Raw genomic sequence first — 12,135 nt, 5'->3', positions numbered from 1 at the left:
GTTGGAACTGGATGATCTTTAAGGTCCCCCTCCAATCTAAGCCATTCCATGATTTAGTCCTTTGCTGATTTACACTTATTGAGGAGCTGGCCTGCTGTTAGACATTACAGAATTGGTACAGATGCTTTACCAGAGAGGCCAGCAGCCAGCTCATGAAAGGACACTTAAAAGCAATATGATTGCTGCCTGGCTTTTAATGGTATGTCCATGCAATCATGAGTTGTTTGTACCCAGGCTCTCAGCTGTCCAACTGGCACCACAACTTAGTAACTTGTGCCAGGTTTTAGGAGCACCTAGGCTAGAGGTAGCCTACTTTTCAGCAGGTCTAACTCCTGGCCAAATAATCTGGAGTCTTTCTGCAACATGGTAAGCAGACTGATAGTTAAACACCATGTCTGCCTGTCTGGGGTGCTCACGGTATCCTGAAGCACACCATGCAATGCCCTGCAAAAATACTTCACAGCTGAAAGAACTGGAGGGTTGTTTCACAGAGAATTGATTTCCTGAGCTTTTATGCTCTGGGAAGGGAGGGAATATTTGTGCTGCAGAAGGCTCCTAATAGCTTATACTTACTGCTCAGAAGTCTTTGGAGTGGCTCAGCTAAAATGTTTTAAACCAGGCTTGGAAGCTGGTATTTTCTCTTACAGTGAGGTGCACTTGCTTGGTTTATAAGAAGTCAGTGAGCATTTTAATGATGAAATAGCAAAGAGGAAGGTACCCTGAGTAACTGCTGATACCTGCTGTCCCAATGTCTCTAGTCAAAACTGAGGACATTATTTCTATCTAATATTTACTATAATTCACTGTGATTAAAGTCTTAGTCAACTTAATTTGCTATTGTTTGGTCTGAATCATGTGAGAAACCATCTTCTTCCTGCCATATTCACTGTAGCCTCTTAGCTTGTTGGTTGTGAAGCAGATTAGACTTTTGAGTTTATCTGGGAAGGGTAGCTCTCTCATTTCAGTCACGCTTCTTCTCAAGGGGGCTGTTGAAATAAGAGGGGGGGCATGGGGGGGGGGGGGCAGGAAAAAAAACAAATATCAGAAATGGAGAGCTGTGGAACTGCCAGTGAAGGACATGCCCCATTTCATCCAGGTTTTATTTAATCTTGGTGACTTTCACATAGTTTGCATCAAACCCAGTGAGCACAATGATGTGGGGAGCTGCTGCTGAAGGATGTGTAGCAGTGGTGTGCATTTGTGCTGTTGACTGTTCTGCTGCAACTGGAGCACTCCTTGGCTGCTGTGTTGGTGGGATAATTTTGCCCTAAGTGATTGGACCTCATGAAATTGTAGTTACTGTGTGGAGCTTTTACAAATAATAAATAGAGACTTAAATGAATTATACCTGTCATCCTCTTTCCTGTAGAATGAAAGCATTCATCCCATTAGATCCTATTGTAATGAAATAAACACTTCAGCATACTCTCCATTACCTTTTTTTTTTTTTTTTTTTTTTTTTTTTAAACCTTTATTTAGTTTAAGTGTATTATCTGTGATAGATGCCAGACTGACAGCAGGAAACCAGTGTCCTCTATTGATTCATAGACAACGTATAACACATACATAAAAACAGACCACATAGCCTTTGTCACACTGCCATGCAAGTGCACATCAGATCCAGGCCAAAGCACAATGTGTGGATAGTGGAGGGTGTTTTGGTACCCAGGTGTTTGATCTTTCTTTCTCTGTATCTGCCAGCAAATATATCAGTTCTTAAAGCAGCAGGGACTGTGTAGAGACCTTTTTACAAGAAACTTAGGACCGCTCCATTTGTCACAGCACAATAAAATAGCTACCAGCTGCTAATGACTTATCAACCTGGACTGGGAAGGAACTGGAGACCCAGAGGGTGAAAGGTTGTAAACTCCATTACAAATCTTTACTGCCACATATCTCCTGTCCTCACACTTTGTTATCGAGGCAAAGAAACCTTAGTTTTAAAAATCAGTTTGACTCTACAAAAATCGAACAATGTATTTTTCAGTTCCTTTTTAAAAATAGAAGCAGCCTGGACTTCATCAATACTTGGGTTAAAATCATTTATTGATATGAAACTATTGATTAAATATATATATATATATATAAAGCAAATAAGAAGTCATAGGGAAGGTGACGTTGCAAAGTGCCAAGCATCTTTATTATGCAGTTGGAAAATCAGGGCACCTGGGGCTCTCTTGGAGCCCATCCTTCACAGAAAAATAAGTTAACAACATACACTTTGTCTTTTCCATCTATTATGTAATTGGGCATGTTATGTCACTGAGTGCAATGACTGAAAAAAAAAAACAAAAAAAAAAAAAAAACCAAACCCAAACTGTACGATTTTAAAAGGGCTTTTTTTTCCCCTCTTTTTTTTTTTCTTTTTTTTTTTTCCCTCCCCTAGCCAGCATTAGGTTAAGCAGGATATTAGAACACCTCATTGCGAGCTCGGTACAGAAAAGATCTGTTTGTAGTACTCCTAGTCCTGATGTCACAGGCACAGCAAGGACATCAGAAGGAGGAGTCAGATTACAGTAAGAATGGGCAGTGCAGCATGCAGCCGGAGTAAATGCTAAATCAGACAGGGATTGTATCAGGGATAAGAAGACTGCCTGCAAAGCACTCATCCTGAGGAGGCACACTGCTCGCTCACGCTTCTTATGCTGGGAAATTTCCACATAATGTAGAATGAAAGAGCTCTGTTTTACATGTCAGCCCTGTGCGGGAGCTAATGCTGAATACACAGCGGTGGGATCCTGACTGCATGATTAATGAGAAACATAATGTATTTTGGTAAGTGTTAACTGTGATGTAATTCTGCTTCTGCTCATATTATCAATAGGAGTGATTATTATAAATTTCTGATTCAAGAACATTTCGTGCCGACGCACACCTAGGACTGACAAGTAGGAAATCATATTGGCTGTGCAGTTTGAAAGGATTCCATTGTCTGGGAAATTTTCTGTTTGAATGGGTTACCGCTTAGTCTGAGAAGCTTTGAAAATAAGCTAAATAGGATGAAATCATCCTCGGTTTGTTTTAAATGAACTTGTGTTTCATCTGCTCAGAGGGGAAGACAAATCACTGGGAGGCATGGGAAGTTTTAGACTAACTTAATGAAATGGGTGAGCTACTGCTGCTCTGATTTTGGTTTGGAGGCACAGTTAGTGTTAGGATTTCATTCAGCTTTTAGTTTGAAGAATTCAAAGACACGGAGAAGAAACAATGCTTTATGTGCAGTGGTGTGTTTGCTGGCTACTCTGCGTTATGCAGATCACCAGTGTGGAGTTTGCTTCTAGCATAACACAAAATGCATATTATTTTAAGCCTTTAGAGGTCTCGGAGCTGTAAAATATCTGTGCAGAGTTTAGTTTTGTAGCTTGATGGAAATCTTCCTCAGCCTTACAGCTGGGCTGGCTGCGTATCCTAAAAACATGCTGGAGCATAGAGCTATGCTTAAGCAATGTAGTGCTGCAGTACTGGATTGGAATGTACGATTACCATATAATGCTGCAAGTTCTGACTGCTCAATAGCAGAAAATAAAATGAAAAATAAAAAATAAAGTGCCATTCTGGAAAAGATACTACTCCTGGCTGCTTGAAGACTCATCTAGCCTCAGTGTAATTTATAATGGCATAATATATAAAATGAAGGCAGAGCGGAGTTGGTTTTTTTCTGGGACATTCAGCAGCTTACTCAATTTCATTAAATACTGAATCAAGAGTTCACTTCAAGCTGTATGAGAAGCATTTCTATAATATTCTGAGCCTTCTCATGCAAGTATTATGCTCTATGATATGCTAGGTGTTATTTTTCCTTGTTTTCATAAAACTAAAAATAATGGGGGGATCTTTAGTAGAGAAACCCATCAGATTGATTTTTGTTGTAAAACGCCCAAACAGCAAAAAATATGAATTGGCTGAGTTCTCAGAACTCTTTCGAGTTCCTTTTGAAGATGAATTTGCAATGTATTAGCTTTAATACATTTTCCAATGTAGAAAGAAGACTGAGGAAGAATATCCAAGTGTTACAGTTTTAGGTCTGAGTTCTCATCAGCATTGAAAATGTGTGATATTAAGTAATATTTTTTTTTTTTGTTTTGGTTTGGTTATTATATTTTATATATATATATTTTTTTACCTTTTAATATGATTTTATGGGATGTATTTATTTATTAACAACCCGTTCTACATTTTCTTGTATGATTAAGACAGAAGTTCCTGTTACCTGAAGTTACATGGGTTAGAGTATTAGTTCTATGTTAGCTGGACAGCATTTAATTGTATCCTTTTCTTTCTTTTTTCAGAAGCACATAACACCAAAATAAGCTTAATTACTCTTATTTCTTTCAAAGATACAGAATCTTGTTGTGTGCACATTTATTTTCTCATGTAAAACAAGATTTTAATTGGAACAAACTGGGTTGTGCTCTCCCTGTATTATAGGAAATCTCACTTTTGAGACCAGAGCTAAAAGTTTCTGCTAGGCAGGTTTTCAATGTGCTGTGATCAGTCTGAAGCTAACTTAAATTTTAAATGACTATTCTCTTTTCTGTCTTTTGCATAATGAAGCATGATTTAATAGGGATAATAATTACCTGTGGTTGTTCTTGATGTTTTCCTGGTATGCCTGTGAGAAATCGGAGTGTCTGTAATCTCACCTGTCTCTGTTCTAACAGTGGTTGCACAAAGCAGCATTGCACAAATCCAAGCGAAAGCTAGACTGCGTAAATCACGCGTCCATACTGACTTGAAATTACTATAGCCATCATCTTGGCAATATCATATTTTTATTTTTACTGGAGGGAAAAAAGTCCTTTCAATTAGTAAAGAATTCTGGGATATTTGAGCATGCTGATATTGAGCCACCTAAAGAATAGGAAGGGGAAAAAAAATTGACTTGTTTTTATGCATCTTGCTTTTCTGGGTTTTCTTGTCTAATTGGTACTGATGTAATGTAGTGTTGTGGTTAACATGCATGCAAGGCTAAAGTAAGTACAGAAATGGAAAGTAAACCTAGGCCTTTAAAAAATATTATTCATATGTAGCAAGGGTTAGTGGATGAAGTGAGTTTCGGAAGCATCAGAGAAAAGTTACTAAATTCTGAAATCAATCATGGGGTCTCTTGCTCTCTTTAAATGCGTAGCTTGGAAGATGTGAGACTGAAGTAATGTGTATTCTATTATTTGTGCAGAGCCTTCAAATAATTAAACTAATGGTGATCCATCTAATTACATATGCCTTTTCTGTTGCACTGGAATTTTGATGGAGTGGCTTCAATAATTGCTAGCTTTCACTCCCTGTGTTGTGCTTTAGAGCCTGCTGTTTGGTCACCGTGGATACATTTGTTACTTATTCTTTTGGTTTTGCATTCATCTTCTCGAGTTGAACAGAAATGTGGAATTTTAATAATAATAAAAATCCTACAAAATGATGTAATGTGTTTATAGGGTAAGCCAAAAGCCAATGAAAATGATAAATATATGTTACATGCTTCAATAGGTAAACATTTTACACTTAAAAACATAAATACTTCCCCGCAAAGCAACTTCTGCATGCATTTGTCATTGAGCTGGTAATTTAGAGTAAGGTATAAATCACTTGTGACTGTTCTTAGACCGGAGAGGAGTAACGGTGGGTTGCTGTCAGTACAAAGTGACAACCTCCGCTCACATGAAGGCTCTGCTGTGGCCGCTTGGTGTATGTAACTGTATGCTTCCACCTCTACCATAAAAGGTCCCATGGCCACCACTGTCTCAGCTCAGCTGCTTTGCCAGTGCAATGCGTTGCTCCCATTCCTGGATGGGGTGAGCATATCTGCAAGTGTGGTAGACCCTCTGCTGGGGCAAGGCTGGGTGAAAAGTGCCATGTCTTTTCCCAAGCTGGATGGGGATGGGGGGAGAGCTTTTGGTGTGTGCTGTACATCATCGTGGTGTGCAGTGGTCATCCACTGAAGGAGACACTGCGGTGATATTGCAGTTATGGGACAGCGAGCACTGCTCTTGAAAGCTCAGTAAACCCTTAATGGAGTTGGAAATAAAGCCAATCCTGTAAACCACCAGGCTACCTGCCCCCACATCCCAATACCTTGTTCTTAACGAAGAAGCAAGCAAACAAAAACAAAAAACAAAAAAGCAACCAATAAAAAGGGGAGAATGGAACCTTGTAGAGTGTCTGTGAGCTCCCAAAGCCTGTCTTCTTCTTCTTTTTTTTTTTTTTTTTTTTTTTTTTTTTTGTGTTGCTTTTCCCTGCCACTTGTGGACAAATTACTGTCTTAAGTAACTTCTTTTCTCAATGTTTTTGTTCAGATTATACATGAAATCTAACATATTAGGGTAGAAATGAGTATTGTATGGGATAATATACAACCCATAACACAATCAAATTTTGCCTGAAAATGCCATTATATTTCTGTTTGCATGTTAGCTGATTTGATTTTCAGTGTTGCTTTTTTTTCCAGCTAATACTGTAGAGTGTAGTAATTCATCTGCATACATGCTACTATTCTGAGTATCACTTTTTATTTCTGGAACACTTTCTTGTAGAAGACATTCATGATGGATGAGTCATGGAAGAAAAAATACCCCCCACACCCAAATCTCACCACCTCTTTAAAGAAAACACACATTGTGCAAATCAAACAACCAAAACAACCCATTTCAGCAGTTTTAGTGAAATTATTTAGTCACCAGTTTGTTTTTTAGGAGGTTATACTCTTCTTCAGATAGACAACGCAGAGGCATTTCACTGCATTTCTGTTTGTCTTCATTTAACGCAGGGTGAATCAGTGATGATAAGGCTATGCTTTTAAAGTGTTTTGAGAAATGCAGATACTGGATTATGAACTGTACTCTGTTTTATCACCAGACATCTGCAATAAGAAAGTGTAGTAAATATGGAATGGATGTTGAAAGAGACAGAAGAATTCAGCTGAGCAAGCTAATATAGAGGAGCTAAAAATCTGCGTGAGCCTTACGTTTATACTTGGAATTTTATGGTTTTCTGGGCAGTTTTCATCTTGAAGCACTGAATAATGATTAATGCAAATATATAAATGAGAGCAACAATTAAAAAAAATCCTGTTGATTATACGAACTGCTCTGCGATAGGTTATATTCCTTTCGCTTCTGTCGTGGAAACTGCATTTAAAATATCTCTAACTAGTAAGTTGCCATACATTAAAGGTGATTTCAACATATTACCAAAAAAAAAAAAAAATCTGACTGCCAAAGTTACCCTTTTTATGAGTGACATAACTGCTACAAAACCAAAATCACAACTGATGGTTTATGGCTTCAATAGTGAAGAATAGGTCACAGTTGCTTCAACTGAAGATCTTTTAACAAAAATATATGTGTGCATATGAAAGTGCATCCATGCTTTAACTGAGGTGATGAAGGAATGCCTTCTACCGCCTTTTCTCAGCACACATCTTACTTCTGTTAAGAAATGAAATGTTAAATTGAAACTATATGCTTTAAAATTCTTTGCAACATTATGCTTCCATCCTTTTTCAACTTTTTTTGTCCTAAATGATACCTTACACCATCTTTTTCTATGTACATTTTAAAAATAATGAGATTGAGTGCAGAATTATCTCTGAGTTCTATGGCTTCTATCTCTTGGTGTCTGTGTGCAAATATCCTTCCATGCAATCTGGATTTTATTTCATAATCTGATGACAGTCTTAGAAATTCTTGCAATTACTAAAACATTAATCAGGTTCCAGGAATACTTTTTTAAAAACTTTATAAAGTTCATTAAGCTAAACATAATAATAGCTCTTTAAAAACAGGAAATAAATTTGAACATAGTAAAGCAAATATTTCAATTTGGTATTAGATTATGAAAAGTTCTTGAAATGCAATGAAGACCATAAGAACTTTAGTTTTCAAAAGTGGTTATTGCATATAATATACTGCAAAGATTAGTTTTGCAGCTGAAATTGTGTGAAGGATTGGTAATATTCAGAGAAAGTGCAGCAAAAGAGATTGGATAGAAATACCAAAGCCTGAAATATCTGAGCTTTTACTTAAACCTAATTTCTGGGGTCTGTTTGTGAGTGAGAAGTGAGAAGAATGTTTTCTCTGCTTCATTATCATGGAATTTGGTGTGAAGGTGTTATGGTGTAAGTCGGTCTATGTTCTCTCTGCTTTTAGCGGCTGTCCCTGCAGAGCCCCGTGTAGAGGTGAAAAATCTTTTCCGTAAAGTTGCATTATAAGTGTATTCCTATATATTTAGACCTCTTTGTGTGTTTTGTTGATCACTTCTTTCAATTCATTAGCCCAGTGCTAATGAACATGTTCACGTTGAAGTTTTTTGTTTGTTTGTTTGTTTGTTTTTTTGGTTGGTTTTTTTTTTTTTTTTTTTGTACATATGCATAGTGATCTCAGTTACAAGCATGGTATGACAGCATAAAGAAGTTGGCAGAGGTCTGAATGAAATATGAAATAAGAAAATGTAACTGTAATTTGAAGTAGGAATTGTAAGGAAGGCTTTTATGAAAGCTCAATTATTAAATACTTTTGCCTCATGTTAACATCTCTGTTCATATGGTTCTCTCTCTTTTAATGCTTTGAAATTATATCCATTTAATACTTTAAGTTTGAAAAAATAGTAAGATATTTTGAGTCCTTATCTAGAGTATTTAAACAAATGTTCTCTCTCTCTTTTTCTGCATTGATAAAGGCTGCAAATAATTTTTAAAAGTTGGGGTTAGATAAATTTTATTTATTAAAAATGTGACTATCTGGTGGAACCAGTTGTTCAGAGATCACAGGAAATTCTCTCATCACTATGGGATCAGCTTTAATATCCATCCAAATTATTTGCTATATTTTATAATCTCTGCTGATGTAAAACCATAATGTACCACTTCTTTTTCAAGTGAAGCTTGAAAAGCTCCTGAGATATGGTAGCGTCTCTTCATCTCTGAAAGAGTTACAAGAAATACAAAAATGAGATTAACTTGAAGTGTCTGACCATTTGAAATTTTAGTATATGCTTAAGATCTCAGACTACAGCTTTTTTTTGTGCGTGTGTGTGTGGTCTATATTATTATGGTGTTGTTATGTTTTATTTCTTATAATGCAAACTGACAGCTTCTTCCCTGGTTATCTACTTCAGAAAACAAGTTAGTCTAAAAAGTAGGGTTATGCTAGAAGAATGTATCTGAGTAATAAAAATCGCTTTCTGAAGAGCAAAGGAAAAACAAACAAAAAACACCTGGGCTTCATTTCTTCTTTGATTATTACTTCATAGTGGTTATTTTGTTTACCTTTGTACTGTAATTGAAAAAGTAGGTGGACAGTCCAGTTCATTCAAAATTAAAGCCAGGAATTTTTTTATAGCTTCTTTTGTTCCTGTTGACCTTGTTTACTCAGTTTGTTTACTACAGAATATAGTAACTGATGAAGATGGAGAGATAATGGCTGTGTTTTCCAATACATTTACCCGTCACTGAATTAGGGATCAATATTGAATGGAGGGGTAAAAAAGAGGCAAAAAAAAAAAAAAAAAAAAAAAAAAAAAAAAGAACCTTGGCAAGATTTGCAATTGTTAAATGCACAAGGAAGGAGGAGATGAGGAAGAAGTGATTCTTGGCTCTGCAAGCAATATTAATGCTCTTCTTGTAGAGCCAAGTCATATTTTAGTAGCAACCTGGGACTCTATTCTGTCTATAGTGTAATGTTTAGCAAATTAGTTTGTTTTTTTTATTTTTTTTTTATTTTTACTGGTATTTACTTGTGAAAAACAATTCACTCACCTGCTGTCAAAATCAGCCAGATATCAGGAATATTTTGTTTACCAGATATATAACTATGGCATGGCAAGTACACTTCTCTTTTGTTATTCAGTTTTTTCTAGTACACGATGCTGCTGTAGGCAGCAAATTTTTCAAAAGTGGAGGTTAAATGAGCTTGCCTGCTTCTAGGTAGCACAGGAAAAAAGGAAAACAAAAAAAAAAAAACCAACAACAAAACCAAACCTTTGCTTCAAACCTTCATCTATTATTTTCAGTAGCCATTTTTATTTCTTTAAGGAGTAAAAATGAACAGGCGTACATGAAGGTTAACCTACTTAAGTGTGCTGTGCTTGTGAAGCTTATATTCTAGTAAGCAAGCAGGCTATACATTTGTTTGTATGATGGTATATATTAAAGCCTTTTCCTTTTTGTCTCTTTCTCTGTCTGAGGGCATAGCAGCCACTACAATATTGGTTCTTTGTTTCAATGCTTTGTTGTTGTTTTGGGGTTTTTTTTTTTTTTTTTTTTTTTTTTTTTTTTTTCCTAGTATACTTATGTGCTTTTAGCATTCAAGACATTATGTAATCATTTACAAACATTTGTCTCGCCAATCCTGGCCACAGTCTGCCTACCTTTTTTTTTTGCTTATTTAGTCCTCCACTGCACACGCAGTGCTAGAGCATTTACGTTACTCTCCTAATAATATGTTTAATTTTTATAGGCTTAGTTTTTAGTAGCACTGATCCACACAGTATGATCATTCCCTTTCTTTCTTTACTAAGAAAGATCCTGAATTTTTTCATTTCAGCTGAGTGGGAGTAACAATTTTCTGTACATTTGTCGATGCCTGGTACTTTTCTATTTTTTTTAAATCATTAAATCTTTGTAATATTCTTATTAAATATCAAACATAGCCTTTTGCTTAGGTGTATCTGACAAATCTACTTAATGATAATTAACAGCCCACCGTTTGGGTTCCTGGAAGTTCAGTAGCAGCTGGACATCTGCATCTCTTTAGATATGATGAATAGAATGGGTAGAAAGCACATTGCCTTGCAGAAATGCCTGTCTATCATCAGATCAATGTTCATGTGATGAATAACCCTTCATATTAACATTTTGACATTTAGTTCTATGTTCTCTACCAGTGCATTCAGCAGATTACCTTCCAAATATAAACAGATTTTCAAGGTAAAAAAAAGTCAGTCAAACAAGGACACTGATACAAAATAAATAACCCTGCAGGTATGTGCATTCACATAAATGAGCTTACTCATTTATACATGTGGTAAAACAAACAGTGAAAGACTGAAAACACAAGCGAAAAACCACAAAGTAACATTTGAAATCTCTTTAGCAATATAGATATAATTAAAATGTGGCTATGGAAAGTCTTGGAGAAGTATATATAAACTCTGCAGCTGGAGGAATGTAAGCAGGGAACAGGTAAACTTTTGTGACATGCTGGTGTTGCAGCAGAATGGTACTAACTGTATCATCCCACATGAGCACCCTTAGATGACCAAACAAGGCTGCTTGATTTGCCCTTGGTGACTAACTTAAAGCAAAATTGTTGTAACATCAGCATGTAGAAAAGAAAATTTATGTAGATAGCCTGTGAAGGAAATGAACAGTGACACACATTGCTGTGGACATGTAGACAACTCTAGAATTTAGGTAGGTAGTACATGTGCAGAATAAAATTCTTATTTCTCATTGTCCTGTGTACTGATTTTTGTTATTCGAAGTCAAATATGCCTAAAGCTGTCCGCAAAAGCAAGCAAAAGCATCACAGAATTCTCTCAGATTGGCATATAATGCTTAGCATTAAAAGAACAATAACAATTCATGCTTCTAATACATTCTTCCACTTGTTCTGTGTTTGTGTGATTTATTCTAGTAGGAAGACTTCTTCACAAGTATGTTAAAAAAAAAAAAAAAAAAAACACCCAAACTATTACATGATGTTTCACAGTAATTTATTAAATGAGTTTTTATATTAAAAGCTAAGGCAGCATATTTTCAGCAATACAAAGCTCACTTTACATTCATCCAGCCAGGAAGCAGAAATATTGCCATTTGACCTTACTGTGCCGTCAAATGAATTACAAATGTTTTATATAAAATATCTGTTCAAGAGATTCCCGCTGAGCTAATATCTGCAAATTCATGAAGATAAAAAGATGTAATGTTAATTCTAAATTATTCGACCATTTTAGGAAGATCATAGTAATAATTTGCCAATGTTTGTAGAGAACATTTACAATAGTAGATGAGTTAATCTTTACAGGAATCTCTCCAAGCTGCCTGTGATAGGCAGAGCTCCAGTTTTGCTGGTTTTTCCATCTGTGTAGCCAACTTATAGTAAACAACGTATGGAACCTGAGGTAATATTGCTACTTTCTCTG

At 36.1% G+C, this 12,135-nt stretch overlaps 1 protein-coding gene across 6 annotated transcripts in view; it reads left to right on the top strand.

The window, feature by feature from the left end:
* Nucleotides 1-12,135, top strand: part of ZNF385D (zinc finger protein 385D) — a 379,952-nt gene that overhangs the window by 224,108 nt on the left and 143,709 nt on the right. Inside the window, exon 1 of one of the 6 annotated variants that reach the window (XM_048951275.1) lies at nucleotides 2,467-2,775. The exons of the other annotated variants lie outside the window; for them this stretch is intronic. Within the exon in view, the coding sequence (XP_048807232.1) occupies nucleotides 2,754-2,775 (22 nt within the window). The 5' untranslated portion in view covers nucleotides 2,467-2,753. Of the gene's footprint in view, nucleotides 1-2,466; nucleotides 2,776-12,135 lie in introns of those variants that run through there. 6 annotated transcript variants of the gene reach the window in all.

This window comes from Lagopus muta, chromosome 7 (assembly GCF_023343835.1).
Source record: "Lagopus muta isolate bLagMut1 chromosome 7, bLagMut1 primary, whole genome shotgun sequence".
NCBI lineage: Eukaryota > Metazoa > Chordata > Aves > Galliformes > Phasianidae > Lagopus > Lagopus muta.
The sequence above is the reverse complement of the archived record's forward strand: the minus strand, read 5'-3'. Positions and strand labels throughout refer to the sequence as shown.